The sequence below is a fragment of the Centroberyx affinis genome, unplaced genomic scaffold (assembly GCF_046629955.1).
Source record: "Centroberyx affinis isolate AG114_WGS23_722 - 3 ecotype Tasmania unplaced genomic scaffold, CSIRO-AGI_Caff_v1 ptg007210l_1, whole genome shotgun sequence".
Taxonomy (NCBI): domain Eukaryota; kingdom Metazoa; phylum Chordata; class Actinopteri; order Beryciformes; family Berycidae; genus Centroberyx; species Centroberyx affinis.
In genome coordinates, this window is record NW_027283646.1 from 228,427 (window position 1) to 256,053 (window position 27,627).

At 41.1% G+C, this 27,627-nt stretch overlaps 1 protein-coding gene across 3 annotated transcripts; it reads right to left on the reverse strand.

The window, feature by feature from the left end:
- Positions 1-524: 524 nt before the first annotated feature.
- On the reverse strand, positions 525-27,219 carry rabep1 (rabaptin, RAB GTPase binding effector protein 1). Of its 3 annotated transcripts, none has more exons than XM_071513484.1 (19): positions 27,082-27,219; positions 23,833-23,961; positions 23,031-23,234; positions 20,957-21,117; positions 19,554-19,673; positions 18,810-18,945; positions 18,128-18,306; positions 17,344-17,454; positions 16,129-16,590; positions 14,252-14,356; positions 13,792-13,908; positions 12,775-12,873; positions 11,647-11,787; positions 10,194-10,383; positions 9,624-9,635; positions 8,268-8,323; positions 7,867-7,965; positions 6,386-6,502; positions 525-5,243 (listed from the first exon to the last, which is right to left on the reverse strand). In XM_071513484.1, exons 1-19 carry the CDS (start codon positions 27,125-27,127, stop codon positions 5,142-5,144), a joined length of 2,586 nt encoding a protein of 861 aa, XP_071369585.1. In that variant the 5' UTR covers positions 27,128-27,219; the 3' UTR covers positions 525-5,141. The 3 variants fall into 3 exon arrangements, with proteins under 3 accessions (XP_071369585.1, XP_071369586.1, XP_071369584.1); XM_071513485.1 differs by having other exon boundaries at positions 7,861-7,965; XM_071513483.1 differs by lacking the exon at positions 9,624-9,635.
- Between the last annotated feature and the right edge of the window lie 408 nt (positions 27,220-27,627).

Here is a 27,627-nt window from a genome sequence, read left to right on the forward strand (position 1 = left end):
GATCCAACTCACCACCAGTTCACATCTCAGTCCTTCTCTTCACACTGTGGTCCAGAGCATATGGCCTCAGGTCTGATGAAACAACTACAAAGCTGATCATCAACCTTTAGCCTAAAGTGCTCTGGAACCAAGTACAATTATGAGCCTCCTTGTGTTCGAACATGGGCCAGTTCCTTTGCCAGTACAACCACAGTCTAGTGTTTTGGCCACTGAGCAGCTCAATCAGAGCAATTTGGCACCAACTGTCTTTGCTCATGGGCACCTTGACAGCAGTTGTTGAGGGAGAGCTACCTGTGCACTTTCCAGCCGAGATTTTCCCAAAGAGCATGGATGTTTATTTTGATTATTCCTAACAAAATTTTTCAATGTCATGGAGATCCGTATCGTCTGTTTAAAATTGTAAAATGTACAACATTTTCCAAACGCTGTGTGATCTGGCATAAAACACAAAAGGGGAAGACATAAAGGGTTCCTCATTGCAATAGATTACCATGTGTTGATGAAAACTCGAGACACAATTTCAGTGGGCAGTACTTTATAGTAAATATTGTTTAAATTTCACTGTATTCATCGTCCAGCGTGCTGCTCATGCCTTTCTTTCAGCTAATGAGTAAAATTACAATTTATGTCAACTTTTTGAACAGTTTGAAATGGAACAAATGGTTTCACAGATACAGACTAGGATTCTACCGATATGGGTTTTTGAAGGCCGATACCAAATTTTTTGGTCTGAAGCTGCCACTAAGCAATATTCAACATCAAAGTTTGACAATTTTCATGCCAAAAAAGTGCAGAATTCGCTAGAATAACATTTTTGTCAGGGTCAAAGAGCCACCAAAATTTAAACCATGGGATTCTAAAACTCTTCATTGAAACCCATGCTAATGAAAATCTTTCAGGTGGTAAGCTTTGACAGATTGCCACCCCTGTAGCCGGTTTAGTAAAAAAAAAAAAAAGAAAAAAAAGGGAGGAACCTCCATCATATCAGAAATAGATGACATAGGTCGATACATGTTTTCTGACAAAAGGCCACTATCGGCAAACCTATATATCGGTCTAACCCTAGTACAAATCAGATGTAAAACACTTTGAACATTATGATAAAAATGCTTTGATTCATCACACTAAATTGGAATGATAAAAGCTATCTCTGAAAGCTCAGACTGTGCACTTTTGAGTCGGTATTGAACATTCTAGATAATAATTACCAGTAAAGTGCCAAAATAATAAATATGTTTATAGTGGACTACAAATTCTGAAGGTTCAATCCGTAACTGCGGTATGGTGCCCTTTGTTGTCACCCCTATGTTGGCTATGTTTTTTATATTTTGATTTATTGGATAAAAGAAATTTTTTCACTCTGAAATGTATTGTCTAAGCCTTTGATACAAGGACCCACAGTATGTAACTTAGCATGTATTTTGAGGCTGTAAAAGGTTAGATTACATTTGTAGTCACTGTAAACACTGTAGTAAAACAGGCTTGTATTTTCATTAATTATGGGTTAAGTAAATTTCAAAAAGCATATTTGCGATGAGTCAGACTCATCAATAATATGATATCATTACATGTGAAATTTAGATTAGACAAATAAATTCTGGACCTTAAGTATCGGTTATTGGTTTCTGTGTATTTTGACTGCATACAATTTAGTAGGTAGTACACAGTGTGAGCTTTCATGCCGTGTGTGCCACTGAAGAAACCTTACATAACACCTTAATTCAACCATGACCCCACATTGAAATCTTAATCTAATTTTTCACTTATATTCCAATAACATTTGGGGTTGAAACATTTTCAACAAATTTTTCAGATAATTCCAATACAGCAATGTGTTAGACTATTGTAGACAAATGATTCAATAAAAATGAACTCTTGGCTATGATTACAAAGAATTAGTGAATATTGATGATGACTGGCAAGAAGTTTCAGGGGGAAACCCTCATGTTAATGCTTATATGGACTATAAATAAAAGGTAATTTGATATGTTATTGTAAATACACAGGCATTCATTTAGGGGCACAATATATGTCCAAAAATGCAATAAGGCCTTCTCAAGAAAATAATGTCCATAATCACAGCTAAGAAATTACACTAAAGTTTCTACTGTCAGAATACCAGTTGTCAGTATGGGGCCGAACACATCCAGTCAGCCCACAATCATACAAGCCAAACACATACAGTTTTCTCTCAGTGCAACTTGGACTGGCTTGCCCATACATCCGCACTATCTTACAATACATTGCATGAATCTATGATAAATATCAACTCAAGACATCTACACTATAGACATATGCAACCCATAAGGAAGTGTAATACATGCAAGTCAAAGAATCAGTGATGGACATCAAAATGTCCCTAAATCATACAATGTTGCTGTATGTATATATTGTGTACTGAAAGCGCAATGCCAAAAGAACCGTTCCCTGCATGGACTATGGGTTTTGTTTTTTTTACAACAGGAGAAAATGATCATTCATGCTCTGATGATCTGTAAAACCAAATAAGCATCCTAGAGTATCCAACCACCCAACTACTGAGCGCAGAGCAATAAACCACACCGAAATTCAAAGGAGACCTTGACTACCAACAGTTGAAAAATGGTTGAGATCATTAAAGTGCAAATACTTGGTACTTTAAAAGATTGAATGCATCTGTAGAACAGAAAATACTAAAAAGAAGTGGGGATCCCAAAATCAGAGGCCAAACATTGCCAATTGCCATAGCTGTTTTCACTGCTTTTTCACAATGTTTCACTCCGTTTTCCCATTCTTACCAGTAATAATAGTAAATATTATTCCATTCCATAAGTTTCAAAATCCTATCTCTGCCTGCTCATTTATTTGTCAAAACGATAGAGGACTGGGGTGCAATTGCAGCCGGAAGGTTACTAAAGTGGAACTAACAACGGAATAACTGCTGAGTAATGTAATAACCTGTCAAAATAATAAAATGCCCGTTGAAAATGTGATAAAATTCAATAAAACCTGCCATGTTATAAATGGCCAGATAATGTACTAACATCCTCATACTATTGTATTAATTAAAAAAGCACCACACCCCTTTCAATTGCCGATTAATATTGTTGTAGTCATGTATTACATTAGGAAAAAAGGTTGGGTTGAGTAACCCTGTCCTGTGCCTCAACAGCTACTGTTAAAATGCCCTAGAGCAAAGCACTGAACCCCCAGCGCTCCAGTATAGATGTGTAATTGTCCAACAACCTGAAGCTACTCCTCAAGAGCCTTGCAGTGGACATGATTGTGCTCTTAATCAACTTGCCTGGATAAAATATGGGTTAACAAAAGGTCACAGCAAAAGTTTATTTTTGGTTAGACTAAGCACTAACCCCTTTCTGTTTGACTTTTCTTTGCGAAAGCACAGTCCTGACAGCAACAAACCAGAAATCATTTAGAATTTGTCGGTACATGTGATGACCCACGCTGTACTGGGGTTGATTTCTAATTGACTGGCATCCTTAAAGTGAGTTCTGACTTGTTTGACTGAAACTGTGACAACCACCACATCTCATGTGAGTAAAGTCAACAGAGACTCTGACTCAATGTGTAGTAGCGCAAATACAAAATATGTGAAACAGTGCCAGTCTGTACAGGTAGTTTTCTTTTTAAGGTTGTCCCAAAGAAATCCATCTCTTAGGAGGATCAGTGGCTTCACAGTGAGCAGAATTTCTTACTGGGATGAATGAACCCTTTCAATACTCTTCAATACCCACTGAAAATCAAGCATCTTTCCAGGCAGAATTAATAAAGACCTCACCTTGGACTCACCAGAGGTTCTCAAGGCAAGAAGCAAGGCTATCCAAAGTGTTTTCCTCATTAGTACAGTGGCCGGTATCTGAATCCCTACCAGCTGTGGGGTGCTGCTCTGCATCTGTCCCTGACCTCCCTGTGAAAGGTGGGGGGGGGGGCAAGAGAAAAGAGAATTTCCCTATGGGGATCAATAAAGTATCGCTTTATTATTTCATCAAACAACCGAGAAGTTTGAGTCTTCTGTCTGCTGTAAAGTTGACAAATCCTTTTCTTTATTGAAGCAGCCAGTGTCAGTGTTATGATAGTGTCGGTCTTGGAATTAGTTGGCTATCACAATGTTAGAGAAGTAGTATTACATGGGAAAAAAAATGGCCTGATTGTATGGGCAACCCAAGAAAAGAACAAAGGGTAGGAGGACAGGACTTCAGTATTACTTCAGTGATCCATTATATTCCATTTACACTTACATACCCTATCCTTTTGTTCACCTCACCTACCCATTCCATTGCCAGTGGTACAGTCCTGACATGACCTGGGTTAACTAGTGTGTTTCAATGGGTTCCTTGAAAGAAGCGGGAAACTGAAAAATAAAACCCACAACTTTAAGAGCAACTAGCGTTTCTCCCATATATTTCTGCAGTTTTCAGAGAGGCTCCTGTCAGAAGCTAAGAGCGAGGATAAAGTAGGATACAGTAAAGGATGCTTAAGAAATGGAGGGTATTGCTTGCGATGTGTTATGTTCCTTTTTTTTATCCCACTAGTTTATGTGCAAATATTTTCCATGAATTTCCTTCATCGAGTCTTTGTCATAGGGTGAAATGACCAAAACAAGTCTGAAAATGTCACAGAAAAATAGCCCAAGCAAAAAAACACAAAAAAAAAAAACACATGGAAAGAAACGAGTGAGTGGAACAAGGAAGCGATTATCAACCGCTTGGAGAAAAAGGGAGAAAACGTATGCATCCAATTGTTTTCTATTTACCTGGAAAGAGAAGTTGCAGATGAAAAGTGCTTTAGAAGACAACAAACTCCTTTTTTGGTTGAGCTAATACAGACAGTCATATCTACAGTAGAAACAAGAGATAGACAGACACGCGGGAAGATGGGCTTCCACTCCCTCTGTCATAGACAGCCATTTAGTTATTTACAATTTTCTTAGTAGTGTTCTTCATATTCTATCCATGGTGTGTTCGAGAGTCTTAATGTACAGAAAAGGCCGTGATTCTCCTAAAGTCACAGCTGTCCTTTTCCCTCCAAACACTTTCATGGTGGTTATGGGGAGGAGGGGCTTGGAAGGGTCAGATAACGTTACTGGGCCAGTGATATAGAAAGGGGAGAATGAAACTGAGAGCAGTTTTCATGAAACGGTATCATGTCTCTGGAAGCTGGTTGATGTCAGTCAAGTTGGTGTCATTGAGGATGACTCTGATGCGATCCAAGGAGTCTGCCTGCCTTATTCGCTCCAACTGTACCTGGGGACACAGAGACAGATCGATTGATTTCATGAACTTATCTTGTTAGGAAGACTGGAATGAACAGACACACGCAAGCTGTATTGCTTTCAGAGTACGTTTGAAGCCCTATTTAAAATGTAACCTATGCTGGATTTTCGCTAAATATGTAACTGTGGAAGGAACTCTGCTAAAGATATATTTCATATGCTCATTTGACCAAACTGTCAGTGTGTTACTTACCAGTCTACTGGAGCTCTTAAGCTTGAGAACTCCCTAATTGGACCAAATTAAAGCACAAAGCAGATCACTAGGGCGACAACTGCCAAATACAAAGACCCACTTGTATTGTTGGCTACTGAGTATAGCTCCACTGGGGGTTAATGCTGCATTCACTTGACATGGGAATAACCATCTGAATGACTTGATGGTTAAAAGCTACAACTTGAAGGTGTTCACACATTCCAATTTGTTTGAAGCTATCAAGGTGACAAGATTGAATTTTTCTGTGCTCCTGATCAGCTTTTTCACACTTACTAATTGTATTAAGTGTGAAAAAGCTGATCAGGAGCACAGAAAATTGTTAGCGATGACACATTTTTGTATTACGATATATTGAATTTTGATATATCGTCCCATCCCTATTGTCCAGGCGTCACTACACCTTCATCTCTTGGTTTGTGAGTGAGTACACAATGTCGCAGAAACAGCCCAGGGTCTGGCTACATTTTACAAACAATAAGTATTGTTGACATAATTCTAAAAGTTAAGCTATTAAATAGTTTTAATAAGGTTTTGAATCTGATAGTTTTGATTAGATCAAAGCATAATTTTCTTTTAAAATGTAACTTTGAACAAATAAATACTTTGTTTATAAGGGCTTGTTTCATACTGTTAAAGTGAATAAGAAAAATAAATTCATAAAAATGTCACACTTAAAGAGTTCAAATGTTACTTCTTTTCATTGGGAAACTGAAAAAAAAAATAGGCTATTGTTGCATCATTACATAATATGCTTTTATTCAACATAGGTATTGAAAAAAGTTTTTTTGTACTGAAAATATTCAAGCGATACACAACCTCACCTACTACTGATGTGCAATAATCATTTTGTCTTACAGTTTTACATAATGTTGTCCAGACTTCTAACCATGCCTCCTTACCTGTAGGGTCTGAGAAAGCTTGACAAAGTCCTTCTGAACCTGCTCACTGACATCCAGCTCTGTCTGCAGCCGCTGGGCTTTGTCTCTCTCATCCAGGACCTGACTCTCTAGTGCACTCTGCAGCAGTGCACACACACACACACACACACACACACACACACAGACGTGAGTCCAAGTGTGTCAAACCAGGATGTAAGGACATGTCACTACCTGGGTTTCCATCAAAGCATTTTTATGAAAATGAAGATGTACGCTAAAAGGCTAAATGGAAATGGCAAATTTCAATAAAATTTCCTCAATTCTGCAAAAGAAATTATGCAATGAACAACAAATGGAAACATATTGACAATTAAACTGTCAATTAAACAATGACATAGGCTTGGCATGATCGGCCCAATGAATGGTTCAACCTCACTGCACGTTTATTCAACTCGGCTGATGAAAACGCACCTCATTTTTTTTTTGTTTTTACGACATTTCAAAATTTGAACAGTTGAATGGCATCATAGGGTGCAAAGGGGAAGTGGGAAATGATAGCGGCAGAATTAGCCCCAACGTGACGTTCTCTCTTCTATGGAGAGAACATCATGCCAAACTCCATTTAAGACACTACTCCTGTTATTGTGGCTTTTATTTTCTTTATTATTAAATCGGCAAACATTACATACCTCTTAAAACATCAATCAAAGCCTTTTCTGAAGTATATTCGGCGTACCACCGAGCAGCTGTTATTTCAGTCAATTCTCAATTTCTGTAACTATTTGGCTTGTTAAAGGAAAATGTGCTCAGTAGCGCCCCACACAGTTGTTAGTAAACTCGCGAGAAAAAAACGATCCACAAGAGCAGTATTTGCCAGATGACATTTTGACATCATTTACACCCCATATCTCGCTATCTTATCTGGATAAGGAAAAACTGTTGCCTCTCACCGAAGTCCAAAGACTACCCTTTCCACCTCAAATGAAAAGTAAATACAGGCTGTACAGTATCACGTCTAATGACCCAAGGATTTCACCTGATAACCTTGTTAAAGGAGAATTCCACCATGATACTCTGACACTGTTATGTATCATCAATCTGTGATGTTCAATGCATTCCAGGTGCTATTTTGTGATGCAGTGTTTTAATTTACCTTTTTGTTGTATACACTTTGTCTCAACCTGCTGTTTATTAACAGTGTTTAAGTGTTTTAGGGTGGATTTTACCTTTAATCTGGTCTTAGTACAAAAGAAGTTTATTGGTGGCTGTGTGGGGCGTTAGTGTGCACATCTTCCGTTACAACGCCGAAGTTGAAAAAATTCATAGACAACAAAGGAAAGATGAGATTTTACAGGAATAAAGCTACTTGGTGGATCCTAACAATTCAGAGAAGCACTTGAGTGATGTTGTACAAGTTATGTAACATTTGCTGATAAAAATGGACCCATTAACAAGAGGAGCAGCTTCAGTGGAGTTGTGGTGTGACAGGTCTACACTCTGACCTTGGTGGTGGTGAGCTCTTTAAGCTGCTGCTCCAGGCTGCTCTTCAGGCTCTGGATGCTTTCCAGTGTCTCGCTCTTCTCTGCTAGGCTGCTCTGCAACTGGAGAAAGACACCATCAAACATATAGGCTATACGTATCAATACACAAAGGCACTGAAATTAACAGTAAACATATACTTTACCATGGCATACCAAGCAGTGCAAAAAATGGACTGGGCCATAAATGCAATTATCATAAATACTGAATTTGACAATTGTATATATTCAGTCATATCTAAGCTCTATGGTTGGCGTTGCTATGCATTTTACATTACAAGCCAATTGCAATTGCATCTTTTATCCTCATTGAGTTTTGAATGGCAGGTGTAATACTGCATAATATCACAGAGGGGAAACTCTACCTGCTCCTTCTCAGCCTTCACTCGCTCCAACTCCGTCTTCAAACTGGAGAAAGATGCTGTGGGAAGGAGGGATCATTAAAGGATCATTACAATGCTAGTCCGAATTTCAAAGCCCAGATATGCTTTCTGGTGTTTTAATGCAGTTCCTGGAAAATTATTTGTCAATTCATGAATAATGTGTCAAATCTGTGCCGTGTGTGAGTTTTAGTGAGGGCAAAGAAAGAAGCTTGCGTTTGGTTTGCGTGAAAGAGAGAGTGAGAGATCTACATGACAAGGCCTAAAAGCTAATAGACTATAGCTATCAAGAGAGTGAGACTAAAATACAAACATACAGCACGCCAACATTAAAGGACTACACTGACTTTTAGGGAGTTTGGCCCATTGGTTAACTTATCATATATCTGAGGAGAGGACTGGCACCAAAATCTTCTCTCTGTCTCTGGCAGATACTTCTGTCTGGTGCGCATGCTAACACTTTAGCATACAGTATGCAAAGTAATTGTAGGCGACTAGCATTATCTAAAGTATGAAGATAGAAGTAGAAACATTTAACTTCACTCACTGTCAGTGTGAACAAAATAAATTACGCTCAAACTTTCATGGGAAGAGAGATCATTTTCCATTGAAAGTAGTTCCAAAGAGTGCATTTTTTTTTGTCTATTTTACCAATCCCCTAAATAAGCCTGGCACGTTTAGATGCATGTAATTAAAATGAACTAAGCATCCAGCCTTAGAGCTGCTACAAGTTCTCATCTTCTCACTTTAAGGATAATGCTAGTCGCCTATGTTTAATTAATATCCTGTATGGTAAATCATTAGCATGCACACTGCACAGAGCCATCTACCGGACTCACAGAGACGATTTTGCGGCCAATCCTCTTCTCACATACTGGGTAAGGTCACCAATGGGCCAAACTTCTAAAAAATCAGTATAGTCCTTTAAGTAAACATGTCAACACATTCAAAGGTTTAAGGCTACAGTGCAAAAATGCATCAAATCACGCACACATGCCATTTCAACAGTGTTACTTTTCAATATGAAATACAAGCAGCCTTGATTTAATTTGACCTATAAGCAACAATGGAATTAAGCCACATTATGGCATAATAGCTACAATTATACAATTATTGTGAAATGCAGCTATGACCGATCCACGGGTAAGACGGCATATGGCAAATGCTCCAGTGATAATGACACACTTTTTTGCCATTCCAAGACGGTTCAAAACATGTGAGAAGTAAAGCACTGTGTTTTAGGCTCCATACAATCATTAGTCTGACAGCTATGCTATTAACATACACACACACACACACACACACAAACTAAAGCGAGCTTGTTCAAAGTGTTCGCCATACCTTCCAAGATGTCTGAACAACAGTGATCAATGGAGAAGAAAGAAGAGTAGAAAGAGAAGAATTTGAGAGGGTAAAAAAAACAGGAAAAAAAAAAGAAGAAAATATCTCCACAGCGAGCGAAAGGTCTTTGCTAAAGTTAAAAACACACCCGATTTTACTATGGAGAGACAGTTTAGGTATGCAGCCATGAAGCAGAACACCTTCTAAGCCTGATAGTTTCTGGGCAAGTGTACTTTACCTTAAACTGGCATTATGGATAATACAGCGCTATACATATTGCTCATTTAAAATGTAGATGACCATCAGACCAAGACATATAGATGGAGCATTTGAAGTGGTCTGTTAAATCAGTTAAATTATGAGATTAGGGTTAGACCGATATATGATATGATATTGGCCTTTTACTAAAAATGGATATTATGGATAGGATACTGTTTGTCTGATTACATATTTACTACAGAATTGATCAATACTTCACTGGTTGTCTATGGGAAACCCTTAACCTGACTACCACCCTACTATGTTGTTTCAGCAGAATATTTAACAAAACGCCGTGAGCTGAAGTCTCACCTATCTCCTCCTTGCAACTCTCGATCTCCAGCTGCAGCGTGTCCTCCAGGTTTTCCTTAAGACACTGCTCCGCCTGGATCTGCTCCTTCAGGAACAGGATCTCGGCCTTCAGCTTCTCCTCCAGGTGATCGGCGGCCGTTCGGACCGCCACTATGTCCTCTCGCAGCTGCAGCACCAGGCCTTGTAGTTCCTGGTGGAGAATCGCACCGCGTTACAGGCATCGATGTGAGGAGGCGCAATTCAGTTAGCACACAGCACAGGGGCAAGAGGAACTGTGGCATTTGATACGATGAGAAAAGTGGTGCTATATGCAGACGACATACGCCTATAAATCTTTACGGTAAAACAAACAAAATGAAAATAAGGATCTATTTATATGCATGTTATCTTCATTCCATGCTACTATTTTTGACTCCAAACATGTTGGGCAAGTACATGTACAACTTTGTCGTTATACTATGGGATAGTCGGCATTTACCGTACACTCTCTGAAAATGCGGGTCTTTTGTCAATGCCATATAAGCAAGTGAGGAAAAATGCATTTTTATTATTCAGTGAAAATCTATACACTTAGAGAGGAAACTATAGGCTCATCTACACGCTACAATTCAAATTCAATATGTTACTTACATCTGCCCTACTTGAAATTCTGATATGCATCCATGCACATGAACTTTCCTTGATGAATGCTAACAAGCACATTTGCACATTCTGCACATATGTTTCTGTACGTACATTACATGTATGCATGAAGATGTGAATAGCTACAATACATATTTGCATGCCCGGACACATCTGTGTTAGGGCTGGGCGATATATCAATATTATATCGATATCGTGATATGAGACTAGATATCGTCTTAGATTTTGGATATCGTAATATCGTGATATGGCATAAGTGTTGTCTTTTTCTGGTTTTAAATCACTTTACAATAAAGTGATGTCATTTTCTGAACTTACCAGACTGTTCTAAAACAGGGAAGGAAACCCTGTCTTTGCATTTTATTTTGATCACAGTCTTGTTTTAATGAAAGTGCTTGTGACATCTCACATGTGGCTTTGACTTACAACTGAACATTTAGCCTACTTGGTAGAAAATACCGAGATATATATCGTGTATCGCCATTCAGCCTAAAAATACCGAGATATGATTTTTGGTCCATATCGCCCAGCCCTAATCTGTGTATAGCAAATGTGTCAGTGAAGATGCTGTATTTTTATTCATTTATTTGCTTTATTATTTTCAATATATTTGGTTGGTATGACTACTTGTATTATCGTCAGTACAGTCTATTGTCTTATTCTTATCTATATCTACTCTTGCTGCTGCAACGACCCAATTTCCCCACAGGGATTATTAAAGTTTCATCTCATCTAATCATCTATTCTCATCTAAATTCACCCTAAAAAAGCTAGTAGTGAGTTTGAAAAGTGGGATTCGGGATTCTCATACTTGCACAGTGTTGGGCATCTGGAAATCCTCTTGTTGCTGTAGTTCTAGGTGAAGCCTGTGTTTTCCCTGCAGGCTCTCGTTGTCTCTTTGTAGTCGGCTTAGCTCGTCTGCCACCTGCTCCCTCGACTGCATCAGCACCGCCTGAAAAAAAAAAAAAACCCAAACAAACGCTATATCAAATCATGTGTTTTCGTTTCCCTTTTATGATTCATGTTATATGGCACCAGCAGGGCCACATGGCGGAGGGTGATTCACTGGCGAACGTCTGCTTTGGAAGCCACACTCCTTTTAATTACAATTTTGTAGTACTATCCTTTTGTTAGTCGTGACATTATCCCTCAATTTATGACAGAAGACACATGCATTGTTAAACAAAGCCACATGGAGCAGAGAAATGTCTGACTGTTTTGGTTGATAAGGTTTTTGAGTAGGAACAGTTTAGAGGCACATAAACGCATCTGCTGTGGGACAACTTGCGGCGAGGCATCCATTATTGAATATGTCCGTGTCTGACATGCTTCTTTCCATTTTCCCTCGAGGTTTTGACAATGAACGGCCACAAAAAGGTCAGTGCATAGCATATAACCAGGTTTACCAATGCATATCCCATTTTTTGTTATGATGCTCGCGGTGCATAGTCAATTTGATCTCTGCAGTGCTGCACGAGAAACTTGTGGACACGGTTGCTTCTATTTTTCCGGCTCCTAAGGCTTGCATCGGTGGATAATTGTGTAGCCCAGAGCCCCATCTTGTCAACAAATAATTGTGGTGGAGAGGGGAAGTGAGGCTATTGCTGTACAGGCCGGGAAATGTAAGTCCAAAACACAAACGGGCATTATGCATTAGCCGCGACTTGGCTGCGTGTCCAATAATGGGCCTAGAGGTTCAACTGTGAGGTTTTATGCACTGCATCTCTAATTGTTAATTACACAAAAAGCTGACATAGGTTACATAAATGAACAGTAGATACATTTTAGAACTGCTCTGACAGTATAATCAGTGGTTTGTTTGTGGTTACGCTGCCAAAAACTTTGTCTGACTTTGGACCCTGTGACATTACAAGCTACTAGAGATCCAAACACAGTCTGCAAGGAAAGGCAACACAGGGATATGGGAGAATGTCCTCACCATCTGTTCTTGTGTGTTCCTCTTAGCTTGACTGAAGGCCTGCTGTAGTGTGCCGAGCAGCGTTTCCGACTCCTGGACTCTCTGTATGAGGGCCGACACCTAGAACACAACACAGAAACAATCACCACTAAGACAAGAAAAGCCCCTGCAGGCTTTATTTAGCAAGACAACCCTACAATAAAAACATAGAGCCTATGCCTGTGTACACACAGTGGTCAGTTTAGAAGAAACACCGCCCTATTGACAAAGATGGCACACTCAAACAATGAGTCATGTAGCCATGGTTGGCTTGCTAAAAAAAGCATGTAGGCAGGCATCAAGTGATTTAGTTACTGCTTGATTCAATGTTATGATAGGTAATTGAACCCCAGGGACTGCACACCAGCGCCAGTCCTGAGTGAATCACACCTTCCATGCTTGTGCTTTCTGAAGCAGAGTCCATTTTATATGCCAAATTCCCATTGAAAAGGCTGAATTCGAACACTTTCACATGGAAAATACTTTTCTTAACCCATAGGTACAACCTCAATATGAAATCTGAGTAAACAATATTACATGTTTAACAAATACTTTGCCAGTGGCAGGGTTTGGCTTAAAATAAATCAATGTTATACACTTTTGCTCACCTGGGCCCTCATTTGTAAAACATTGCGTACGAAATGCTTTATGCTTGAGATTTCCGCACAGCTCTGACCATGCGTACAGCACAGACCGATTAAAATCATTCCTTTAGTTCAACTCAAACCACGTGGCAGTGACTGGCCCCTACCAAACACACACACACATACCAAGCGTAGACAGGCGAGTTCGATTTGTGTCCTGGCATGTACCATGACGCACCCAAAGCCGGATTTTAAAGCTGGCTCATGTAAAATAACCGTCCCGCTCTGCCTACTGAATCAAACTTTAACCCACACTCAATTTTGAACTATGTAAAACTTGATTTCTATATTCCCGGATCAAAAAATAGGGAGTGAAGTCATTTAGACAGTAGCACATCGCAGTATGTGTCCAAACCTTGGCAGTGGTTTCCTCGTTGCCCGCTTTGACCGAATCCTCCAACTCCTGCTTCTCAGACATCGTCCGCTCCAGCTGATCGTTGGCCTGGCGCAGCATCACCTGCAGCTTCTTCACCTGGGGGAGACATGAGTGATGAGTCCTTCCGGTGATCATTTTCTATCTAACACATGGTTTACAATAGGCAGCTTAGTAGAACTTGACACCGCATTACAGCTTCAAAACAAATTAAGCGAACGATTTGGTTTAGTGCCAAATAGCTCATAAAATAAATAATAAATGAGTGGAGCGGTTCAATAGGCTATACATCTAAATTTACAGTATAACTTTTGTGGGTTGTGGCAGAATAATCCTATACACCGATTCACTCCAATCGCCACATGCTCAAATACCCTGCATCTAAACACATTAGCTACAGGTTAAGGTATCACAATCCCTGTAATGACTCTGGAGAGAAAACCTGATCTCGCGTCTCGGCCTCCTGTCCCTGGATGACCTGCAGCTGCTTCTCGTAGTTGGAGCACATGTCACAGCGCCGGCCGAGCTTCCTGCCAGCGTTCTTCACCTAGTGATAAACCAACAAGGTTAACACTTGACAAAAAATCTAGTTAGTAACACTTTCATAACACCTAAACAAGACCTTTGTGAACAGCTACATGTTCAGTAATAGTGATTCCACACGTGCATTTTTAGGAGTTCAAATACTTGGGTCATTTGAAACACTGCAGTAGAACAGTAGTCAATTTCTTCAAACCTTTCAAAACAAGAGTCCTCCTGGCAATTTTCATTTTAACTGAAAAACAATCCATGAAAACTCATTCTTCCCTAGTAACTAGTTCCCTAGTACTGACTAAACCCCTGACACCCCCCCCCCCCCCCCCCAACACACACACACACACACACACAATGACTCTGACCAGGGCCCTCATTTATCAACAGTGCGTACGTACAAATATGTGTGTAAACCATGCGTACGACCATTTCCAAGCGGATTTATCAACTTGTACTTATGCTTGAGAATGTGAACTTAAGCACAGCCCTGACCATGCTTATGCACAGCACCTAATGAACAGACAATCAGACAAACAAATGAATAGGCCTTTTCATAATTATGACTATAAAAATGCTTAGGCTACAGTAGTTGAGACTAAAAGTGCATGTTGTACCATTCATAAACAATTTCAACAGTGCATATTGTTCAACTATATTATCTAGTCCATTTAAGCATACTAAGACTAATAGACTAATTGGCATAATTTTAAATATTAGTATGGGTGATGAAATTCAGGGTACAGGCAATCATAAAAGGCAACAATAAGACATTGATTGTTTTGTGCATAAAATGGCTCATCTTGCTTTGATGGATGATTTGGAGCATTATGCATTGCCCGTTTTCAGACAACGTTTTAACTGAAAGTAATGAGTGGCGACTCTGCCCCACCTTCTCCTTCAGAGAGGAGCTGCAGGCTTAGAGAAATATATTCAAATGATAATTATTTATCACGACAGGCCACATCGGACAGGCTGGTCTCAGTCTGTCCTCCGTCTGTTGCAGCAATGTCCCTCTTGTTGACTATAATTATTTTGGATTCAGGTCAAATTTTTTTATTTTTTTTATTTCTGCCACAGGTCTGCTGCTAAAACAGCTTAATGCCATGCTGTGTTCAGCACAGAAGAGATATCAATGACATTTCCTGCAGCATTTAAAGGGAAGGTTGTCACCATATATGGTCAATTGGGGGCGTATATTTATGTTAATGAGTGCATGATAATGGTTTAGAAAGTGTGGTATTTATCAAGGCAGGATACTTACAGGCGTGCGCATGCACATTTGATAAATGCTGATTTTTTTGTACTTAAGCACATTCAAATTTTTATTCATAAAAGAGAATTTAGAACCTTTTCTACGCAACGTTGATAAATGAGGGCCCTGGACCCTAGCACCACCCCCACCCCCCTTCCCTCCCCTCATCGGCACTAATGACTGAACTCCTGATTATGTATATATACAGTATATATATACTAATACGCATTATTATTATTATTAGTTGCATTTTCGCACTGTTTCTATAGTCTCTATATTATGTACATTACCTCTATTGTTTTATCTTATGACCTCTTCTCTTTTATTATCTTATTGTACTTATTGTAATTGTTTTCCTTGGTACTGTTCTGCCAGTTGCTGCTGTGGCACCTGCATTTCCCCAAGGGGATTAATAAAGTGCTATCTTAATGTCTGATAACAACTGTTAAATGGTTGGAAACACATTTAACCACAGACTTTGTGCTGCGCGTTCAAACTATTAAAACTTCTTTCAGAATGCTTTGGTGCTCCACCTCTTGCTGCAGCAGGTTCCATTCACTGTCGCTGACCAGACGGTAGCCAGAAGGTGGTAAATAGGCGGTGTCAGGGGCGTGGGAGATGCTGGACAGCAGCGACGCCGTCTCCTCCTGCTCGGGCGTCATGGCCTTGATGGCCTTCTCCTGGTCTTTAGTCAGCAGGAAGTGGCTGGCCGTCAGCTTGATGGAGCTGACCGAGGCCGTGTCGCCGAAATTACCCTCCGTGGCCCCGCAGTCGGCCCCCACCAAGGGCCCGAAGTCCGATTCGTCCAGGTGGCTGGCCGACTTGGCTTTGTGGTTGTGGCCGCCCAGGCCCTGCTGGGCCGACAGGGAGGAGCCGAGGCTGTCCGTCGACTGGACTCGCCGCAGGCTGTCTTTGTAGGGGTCCATGGGTCCGCCTGCCACCACCTCGGTGTCTAAGGAGTGCATAGAGCCATGGCCGCTGTGGTTGGCATGGGGCTATGAGAGAGAAAGAGAAAGAGAAAGAGCAAGAGAGAGAGTTCACACGATATGTTTCCATCTAACTCTCAAGCACAGTTTAAGCAAACCTTTGAAGTGTCGCAAGAAATATCATGCAAATTAGGTACATTTCCATCAGCTGGGTTGAAGCAAATAAATAGGCTTCCTGAATGTCAGAAAAAAACATGTTCACATTCAAAGCAGAGTCTTTAAAGAATTTGTATTGTTGTTTGGTGTCAGCCAATGTTAGCTATATTTCATATTTCTGTGTGAAGGTGAGAACAAAGAAATGCTAATAGTAACTAATGCAGATATTTTACAGATAATATGTCAGGGTGTCCAAAGATACTGAACTGAACTATTGGGCAATGAGATTAAACGAATTGTCGGGCTAATCATGCCAAGCCTATGTCATGATTTATTTGACCCATTCTATTGTCACTGCATAATTTATTGAGCTACAAAAAAAACTTTTCAGCTTCAAGCAATTGAGGAAATTGTATCCAAATTCACCATTCCCATTCAGCTTTTCTTAATTCACCGTGTTATAATTTACATAAAAACCCCATTGGTCAGTTACTGGAACCATTTGAAGCAGCGCTCTCGTTTTATTACTGTGACAAATGCAAAAGTGGAGGAGCCACGTTGCCCATCTTTGAAGATCCAATAACCGAAGGGGAATATAATATGACGCAAGACAATAATAGCCTCTGTTGTCTCTGAGGGACATATTCAATTACATGATGCTCATACCTCCTCAACACTCAGCCCTAAGAACAAGTCATCCAAAGGCTCGGTGTGGTCTCCCCCATCATCGTCTTGTAGCTCCTTCACCTGGCTCAGCCTCTCTTTTTCGTCCTCCTCCTAGGATGGGAAAAAAAACAGTGTCCAGTCCTATTTATTGACAGTATTGTTCCATCTACTAACATTACTTGGATGCAAGTAATTAACTATAAACATACACCTCAGGTTCGAACGGCAGCTCTTCCCCTACATTCACATCACGAGCAATACAATACAACAAGTCAGGGGAAGTCCATTTGTTTCCTATAGAGCTGAGCCACTAGGGAAATTTGGCCAATGTGTGAACGCCTGTCAACGAGCTTGTCAGCCGAGAAAAATTGGCCACGGCTGAACTTTTCACAGCCATCGTCCATCAACAGCCGATCAGATTTCCACTGCTTTCATGAAAAATAGTTCTAGTGCAAAATGAGGGAGAAGTTGATTCCAGCCATTCGAATCTTCCCAGTTCTCTGCAACTTTAATTTAAAAGAGGAATAAACGTCTCTAAAACGATGATTGGAGAATGGTTGCATCCATTGTTGGGGGCGATGGGAAGCTCTGAAGTCATTTTGAAGATTTTTATTTTCTATTTAGTTTCTAGCTATGTCCCTGTAATGATTGTTCTGTTAGATTCTACCGTTGAATAGTTACTCCCAAATACAACTGTGATAGAAAGGATACTGTTTCATGATTGCTCGGGCTGAATCTTAATACATTTGAGTGGATGTGTGTAAGCGTGTGTGTGTGTGTGTACCTGGTCCTTCTTCTTCATCTCCTCCACCTGGCGGAGCTGTTCGGAGGACAGCACGCTCTCTATCCGCTGCATGTCCCGCATCAGGAGGCGCTGGGACTCCAGGAACTGGTCGTTGGCCCTCTGCCACGTGTGCTTCAGCTGGTTGTGCTGCTGCCGCTCCAGCTCCAGCTTGTGACACACTGACCCACCGAGCAGCAGAGAGAGAGAGAGAGAGAGAGAGAAAGTAGAGAGTGAAAAAGAGAGGACAGATACAAATGTGTGTATACTTCCCACTGAGCAATTTTACGTTGATTAGACGTTTAAAACACGTCTAAATGGCCATAGCCGTCTAGGCTAAATTAAGTTTAAATGGGGTTGAAAAGTGAAAGTTTATTAGATGTCTATACATAGACAATATTATCCTGGACTATATGAGAGCTACGCATAGACGCAATGTTGAAATTGCTTCTTGTGCTCAGATAATTATCTTGTAGGCTAGTCTACATGACTTCTCTGGTGCATATTTTTGGTATTTACAGATGCTTATTCATTGTAATAATGTATTTACTGCTTGGTCTAAAATAGGTCTATACATAGCCATAAAGATCCTGGGCTATATGAGAGCTAAAGCATAGACGCAACGTTGAAATCACGTCTTTTGCTCAGTGGGTTGCTAGGCTTCGGGGTGATATCCAAAAATTACCTTCGTGGAGCTCTTTCCGTAGTTTCTCCGCATCTTCTTGCAGGACGGACTTCTGAGTGTTCAGCACGGCCACGTACATCTCCAGGTCGGTGCGGCACGACTTCTCCGCCTCCAGGACGTGGTTGAGCTCCTTTACCTGCGGGAGGAAAAAAAAATCGGGAAGAGGATTCACTCTACCGGGGATTTCGCTCGCTTTCGTTCTCGGTGGTGTAGCGTTCGCGACGAGGGGAGCGCGAGGGGGGCATGGGGGTTTCAAGCGAGGCCGTCTAGACATGAGGGGGGGGGGGGGGATAAAACACATTCTATTCTGTGACGCATCAATGAACAGACACACATTCTGTTGAAAAGGCTATTGCTTGCGTTTTAAATAGGCCTATTCAGTCCACTGGGGGGGAAAGAAATAAAAACATATGTTCTCTATCCGTGGCTGGTAAACAAATGAATCCTCTCCCACTCGGGTTGGATTAGCTTCCTACCACAAAAGACGCAATCTCCTGTAAAAACATGTGCGAATCCCTCTGTGGGTCTCTAGTGGTTTGGAACAAACAGAACGGTTTTTGAGAGCAGCGCGACAAGTGGCAGAGCATGAGATGGTGATGAGGAATCAATAAATGTCTCTAAGAAATACGATGAAGCTGAATTTACTTCAAAAGGGGATGCCACGCCTGGTCTATCCCATGCACAGTCATTCATATCTTCATCATTCATACTCCCTGCTGAATCGGTGACTCGGCGGTGACTGACCTTGGAGGCCTCCAGCTCCTTCACCCGGTCCTCGGCTGTGGCGAGCTTGGCCTTCAGCGCCGCTATTTCCTGCTCCATCGGCATCACCACCGAACGCAGCTTCTCCGCGTCCTCCTGGGCCTTTGAAGGAGAGTGGGCGTCTTTATTAAAGATGAATGAATTCTCATAGCTGCGCAGGTTGCAATTCTTCCATATGCTTTGTTACTTTATAGTTTATTTCGCTTCGTAAGGTGGTTGATGTCATTATAAACCGTTTGAGGTACAAAAACAGCTGCAAAAGCCATGATATAACATTCTTGTGGACTTGATGCAGCATCCAGAAACATTTTTCCCATTTAAACCTAGACAAAACAAATGAATCACAGTAGGCGCACGGGAAATACAGTGTGTGCACCAGGCAGCACAGCAGAAGTCACAAGCGTAGACGCGGCCCTCGCTGCAGCCCGCGGACATCCACGTCCCAGGAAGTAGCCTGGTGATTTCCTAATTGTAGCCAACGCATGAATTAAATATTTCGTTCAGCAATTCTCTTACAACACTGCGCTACTGCAGCACTTTGGTGTTCACACTCACTCCTATCATGCCCGCCCCCCCCAGCTCCTAAAAAGTGCAAGCGAACTTGTGTTATGTAAATACATTCTATCTTATCGGTCTAGGGTTAGGTTTAGGTTTAGGGTTAGGTTTAGGGTTAGCTGCTGTCAATTCATACTATTTACCCAGATTAATTCAGGTGTTGGGTATGGACACTGGCAGGAAGTCTCCTCGGCGCACAGACAGGAACTGAGAACCGAAACTTAAGAGCAAAATCCAAATCTGTCTTCTGAACAGCAGCGAGCAACCTTCTCCACCCTTCTCCACACTAAGAAGTAGTAGTTAAAGTCAGAGGGGCCTTAAAAGTGCTAGAAATATTGGTTCTCAGCCTGTTGTCCACCTCCGACATGATGGAGCATCCTCCCTGATCGCAGCTAGTCTAAATCGATATACCAGTCTGACCCTAATTCTAATGCAACGTTTTGATCAGATACCACACGGGTATGCATGATTATGTTTTATATTAGTATCTTTATATCAGATACCTGTGGTGCGGTGCAGTGAAACCGGCCTCACCCTGCCTTAAGGAGCTGCTAACCCACCTAAAACAATACCATTAGTTTGGCTTTCAGTGGAGTTTTAGTGTCCCGTGATGGTTTAAATGCCATTTCAAAATATCCATCATCAGCCGCTTCGATCGAAAAATATCAGTATCGGCATCAGCCTGCAAAAACCCATATCAGTCAAAGCCTAATAAGCACGCCAGCTGGACTGGAGTCTCAGGCATTTGGCATACTGTGAACTTCTCTGGCATCGGTTTGGTTCTTCTGGGAGAAATTCTGGGGGGAAAAAAAAAAAAACTAGAAACCCACTTTCTTCATTTCGTCCTCCAGGTTCTCCTCCTCCTGGCCCTCGGTGAGGCGGCGTCTCATCTCGCCCAGCTCCCGCTCCACGGCCTCGCGGTACTGGTTCCACTGGGCGCGCTCCTGCTCCAGCCGCTGGTGGAACTGGACCTCGTACTCGCACACCGTGTCTGAGGGACGGAGAGAGAGAGAGAGAGAGAGAGAGAGAGAGGGAGCATACGCTGAAAACAAAATCTCCATCCTTACCAAGTCGTTTAATCTAGCATGGAGCCTTAACACCTTCGTTTTTTTTGTAGTAGTGATGTAGTGAATAAGTTAAATGAAAACAAAGTCTAGAATATAAACAATTTCAAAATGTCATTACGTGCGAATAATATAATTTCAATGGCGAGTTTGTGAAATGGTGATGGTCAAGCTGTCTCACTGATTATGTGATTACTACAGCAGAATAAAATGTAGCAAATATCACAATTCATTTTTCTGCCCCATGATACATATTGTCACATTTTTGTATTGTGATATATTGAATTTCGATATATCGTCTCATCTCCAATTCCAAGATATTTGCACTTTTTTCTAGAAAATTCTCCAAAGAAACAAATGTATTTAGCTCACCTAGCTGGGAATTTTTTTTCACTTATTTTAACGTATACACATTTTTAAGACACAATTTTTTGCAGTGTAGACAGTTCAACTTGACCATTTTAATTAACCACTGATCCCTCAAAGACAAGAATCCTGATCTTTGTTTTCAATAACTAAACTTGAATTTAAGGCGTTATGGACAAACCCAGAATGAGGACAAGACAGAGTTGGATGGTCAGCAATACATAACAGTTTGGAGAGTTGATACCATTGAAGATCCACTGCAATAATTTTAGTTGAGTCAGGAAATGCTTGCTGTGGATTTCTAACATGAGGAGTGTCACTTTGTCAGTTTCTGATGGCTCATCTAATTTGTTACAACTGCTTTATTGCCCCTTCCGCTGTGCTCAGCCAATTCTCAGTTGCTGAAAACTGTCAACACGCACAACAGCAGACGTTTGTGGGCCATCATGTCCGAAATGGAAGCATCTAGTTAATGTTCCCAGTGCAACTGATGCTAAACTAAACTGTCTTTCGGAATAAAAAAAAATAAAAAAATACTGTGAAAGTCATGAAATAGAAGGGTTATCAACACAGAAGTCTCTCTCTCTCTCCCTCCTGCTGTCTCAGTGTCTGCCTTGCTCGCTCACCCAAACACAGACCGGCTCCCTTGTCCACTTCGTTTTAGTAGTGTGATGAGAAATAATATGCATGTTCCAGATAAGGAGAGAAGTGAGACGTGGCAAAGAAACACATTTTTGCCATTTCACACCAGCCTATGATGTCTCTCACCAGTACGGCTGCACAGTTAATAAAAAAAACAAAAACAACTATGAGATTTCAAATCGCATGAGGCTGCAGTTATATTATCAGAGTGATGGCTGTTCAAAATAAGACTCAAAAACATGGTATTCTGGTGCCGAGCCCAATTTCTAGCCTATAAATTCAATGGCACATTGTAAAAAAAAAAAACTTAATTTGTATTCAAAAAGAGCAAAGGTTAAGCAACAACATTAACAATGTTTCTGTTTGCTGAAAAATCTAAAATATTGAAAAATCTGTGCCTGTATACTGTATTGCAATTTACACCACAATTGCAATATTCATGAAAATAATCTGTAATAATATAATTATTTGTCAATATCGTGCAGCCTTACTCTTTGGCCACCAAGGAAAACAGCCAGTTCCTTTTCTCTCTCTTTCACTCTGTCAACCCACGGCGCTCTACTCCCTGAACATCAAATAGGCCGAATTATCAAACCAGCAAACATATCTCATATTTCATATAAATATCCAGTGCTGGAATGCCGGCTCAATCAGCAATACATAATCAAGGCATGGTGGCTTTGGCAAGTTTGGCAAGCAGCCAGGTGGCTACTGTCTGACAGACTATGGGCCACCTCATTAACTATGCATACTGTCAACCAATCAGAGCACTTTCTCATTCAAAATCTGGGTATATTTGCTGCACTGCACCTTTAAGCGGAGCTGTCTTTACCTTTCATGATGGCCTGCAGCGAGGCCACCTCTTCCTGCCACTGGCTGCGGACCTGGTCGATGGCCTCCTGCTTGGTGCTTTCCGACACGGTGGCCACCGCTTTGATGTTCTCCATGTCGGCCCGGGCCTCAGCCAGCTGGGCCTGGACGGAGCTCAGCTCGGCCTGGGCGCCCTCCAGCGACGCTGCCTGCCTCTTCAGCTCCTCTGGGGGGAAGGGGGGGGGGAGATGGATCAAAGATGAGGGTGAACGAACAGGAAAACGGATGATGGAGGGATGATGGAGGGGAAGGTAAATGGGGACGGAAAGTACAACGGAGATGAGAACAGAGAAGAGGGAAACCGGGAAAACAGGGGGGAGGCACCCATGGGAGCACGGCGTGTTGAGGGCAGGATAAAAGAAAGAGCTACACAATACTGGCTTTGTCACTCTACAGTGTCATTGGCTAGGTTTACATGTGCAGAATACTTCCGACACTGGCTCATATTCCTGGCTAAGGCCTTATTCCGGATAGGCTGTTTATATGCACCTTTATTTACCTGCTCTCAAATATCTTTGTATCCATGTTAACTGAATTTCTGCCTATTTGTGTTCTCCCACCAATAATCGGAACAGCCGGCATAAGAGCTTATCCACATTACTGTAAATGGGATATGATGTTTACATGTGGCAGCTCATAAACAGAATCCTTGAGTATCCTGAATTTTAAAGGAATTTAGTTGTGTATGTAAACGCAGCCGCTGAAACAACCAAGTTCCGAAAGAATACAAATGACTCAAACGATCAGGACGATGGGACACTTACCTTCCTTGGACAGATAGAGCTCTTTGAACTTGGCTCGCTTCTGGTTGAACTCGGCCTCCAGCTGCTGCTTGAGTTTGATGAACTCGGCCCTCTCCTGCTCCAGAGCTGCCACTCGCTGCTGGAGCACCCCTGGGTGATGTAGAAAACAGGGCAGTGGTTGTTAAACTGTTCATTCGATATGCCAAAAAAAAAAAAAAAAGCTTACAGTCTGTAATTTCACCTCATAGTCATTGCGTCAGTTCACATCCACAGTATTAAGAGCATGGAGCCAAAATATCGAACACTACAGTATGATGCTGTTCAAATCCCTGTGTTCAGTGTTGGTTATTCACCATATATGCAGCATAAAAAAATTAATAACACCTTTTGATACACTGTCAGAAACAACTATGGCAAAGTGCAACTGCTAGTTAATGCATCACTGCATAAAACCAGATTTTTATGTTGAAAATTTGATTTAATTTGCCGCTTTTAAACATCCAATTCAGATTCTGTAGCAATGTATTTTATTGCAGTTAATAAATATAGTAGCCTAACTGCTTACAAAGTAAATGATGAGGCTAGTGCAAGTGTATGGCAGGCCAGTTTGTCATATTATATCATTTGTTACGAAAAAAATCTGTCATGTGTCTAATCAAACGTTCTCTGGTGTAATCAGAGCTGGTCAACCACTGGTCCCAACTACATCACAACACTTTTTACATTGAATCCAAATGTAATAAGATATTTTAGTCTGTGTTGCACAAGGCATTGGTTTGTATCTCTGGTTAACTTTTGTTTTTCTTTCATTAATCTAAAACATCAACTGATGATCAAAGGGCTTTCTAATAGGCCTCAAAGAAATTGTTACAGGCTTTGCCTACTTCTAAAATTGTCCATGATCATAACTTCTATTGTGAATAATACCACATTGCTTACACTTTAATCCACGCTTATTCATGCACAGCCTTGGGCCAAGGAAGAGGACACTGATATTCCAAACCACAGGCAGATGAATGGAAACACTTAGTTTCCAGTTTAGCAAATGTAGCAGAGCTGTACAGCACAACTCCTACCACAATCATGTGATTACACCCTAGTGCAGAATTTGCATTACCGTCTACATTTGAGATACATTCAGATAGATTCTCAATGAGTCTGACTTGGAATGGAAGATAAGCTCTTTGTAACTTTCATAACATACAGTACTGTAGCTCAAAAAACCATTTGTATGTTTCACTAGTGTCAAAATCAAAAACTGAGTCAATCAACTTGGGAAGACCAAGAACTCCAGTGAATCACCACATAAACAAAGCCAGAGGAACAGCTACAGTGTTTCAATATCAATTCAACTATGCTGCAAATGTGGATGGGGCTCAATCTCACTCTACCTTCCAGCAGTCACACAAATTCAACAGCATCTAGGGGGTGCTATGTTGAAGCTGTAGCAACAATAGAGATACCAAATGAAGCTAGATGTCATAAGGAATCTGTCAGTACTAAATATTTAAACCCACTAGGGAATGGAGAAAAATGGCTTTAAAGATAATTTAAGATCATTCAATACAGACACCTGATTGGAAAAATGTATTTTCATTGCTGATTTAGAGGATCAAGCCTCAACCTATACTGCACATGAGGTTTTTTACCTTTGAAATTCACTAGCACTAGCCTACATGCAATACAAAGAAAAAAAACAAAAAACAAACTATGTGCTGTGGGTCTTACACTTGACTGCAGCATCATTAATTCACCCTCGAATGGGACGAGACCATCAGAAGAAACAAAACGCCAGACAACGTTCTTCCCGCAGCAACGTCTCACAACCAATCAATCCTTATCGATCAATAATCGAAAGCATCTCCCATATCCTCCATTACAGTCTGCTACAACTACACCTCCTCCTGATCCAGGGACAAGCTCCAGTAGTCTTTCTATGTTGAAGTCGGAACAGTGAGTTAACAAAACAAGTCAGAGGTCAGGAGTTTATGCTCTTCACATGACATAATGACATAAAACCAGTGGCTCCCGAAGTGGTGGTGGTGGTGGTGGTGGTGGGGGGGGGGTGTCCTAAAGCAAAGCAAGAACTTGGATGGTTTCACTTTTATTTCATTTGAAGACAGTATGATAGGATAGACCAGTCCAGCCACAGAACCCCCATTTGATCACATTGAGTCCCAGGGACTCACATGGGAAGATCTTGTTGATTTAATACTGAATAGTAGAACCATCCACACTATACATGACGTGATAATAGCGGTGAGAGTGAAACCTATGATTAAAATAGTCAATCTTATACATTCTCTAACTGGGATAATTTCTAGTGAATTATATTAAATTGAATTACAACCATTCCTCACTAAACCAAGATCAAAGTCCCTGCATCTAACATCATTTGCCTCCAAAACTTATATCAGTTGGGACAAAGTGGAGCAATGACTGATGACAGACAAGATATTATTCGGTCAGTGTGATAAATGTATTAGTCTTAGGTCACCAAACTATCATCTGAGAGGGAACACTGGTGCTGAATGCTCCCCTGATCTTATTTTTTACATATGGCTTCCAAATAGTTTTCTGGCTATTTGTGCTTGATCTTGGCTCTCCTATACAATAATAAAACGGGGAAAAAAACTTCAAGATCAAAATTGGACACAGATAGTTTAAGGTACTGATACCCTTAAGGGGCCCCTGGGTGGTCCCCGCACCCCAGTTTGAGAACCACTAGGAAAAACCTCCTACAAGATCAACCTCCTTTATTATGGTCCAGCCCCCGAGTTTGCAGGCCATAGACTGCACAGGGTAACGGAGTATTGGGACATACTGGCTCGTGATTTTTCTTGATAACGTCCATATGATCTATGTTAGTGGCTGACAAGGCCCGAGCCAGGCGATGAGCTCAATCTGACGCCAGTGCCGTCCTTTAGTTAGATTAGACTAGTCAGCCTAGCTTGCACTGCGAGCTAACCAGCTAGCTAGTAGTACAAGTGATAACACGAAAACAACGTTAGCTTATATTAGTACGCAACAACACGTCGTTCTTAGTGAACAATATAAAGCTGCAGTAATGTCACGTAAGTTAGTACAAGTCGAAATGCGAAAATGCACCCACTGAGTAGTCTAAAATGTACAATATTCGCCAGTGACAGCCAGTGACACGTCGCCCTGATGATGCTAGCTAATGTTGTGAGGGATGCAGAGGCCGCTGGCCTCGGTGCTCCCAGCCCTCACCACTCCCACATAAAAACTCCAAAAACAGAATAAATTTACCGTCATGTTGGGACGACCGGGGGGATCCCGAGGCCTGCTCGGCCATGGTTTCCTAATGGAGTTGGTGGCAATAACCAAAGCAGGGGGATAAGAGCTAGGAGTGTCCAAGAAAACAGGCTAACATCACAACCAGTGTCAAGTTAGCCAGAGTAAAAACAGAACTTCCGTTTACATCTTTCAAATTAAAACCCATATTGATGAACGTCCAGCAACATGTTTTAGGTAATATAAAGTACCAATCTGAAAATAAAGAATATATTTAAGGATAAAAGTTTAATAGTCTTTTTTCCCCCAAAAGATCACTTTCACATCGTATAGTCATGCCGTAATTATTCTTTTATTTTTTTCAAACGTGACAAATTTTGCACTGATGTTTTGAAGGAAAAATCGTCCACTTTCCGGTCTCAGTCGTGCTAAATCTAGCTAGCTTTGTTGATTCCGGTCTAACGTTTCAAAATAAAAGTCCCAGTGTCAAACGTAGGTGACGAGCTTTTTCAGAGTACCAAGTTTCCAAGTACCAAGTTTCAGATTCAGTTTGAACTTCTC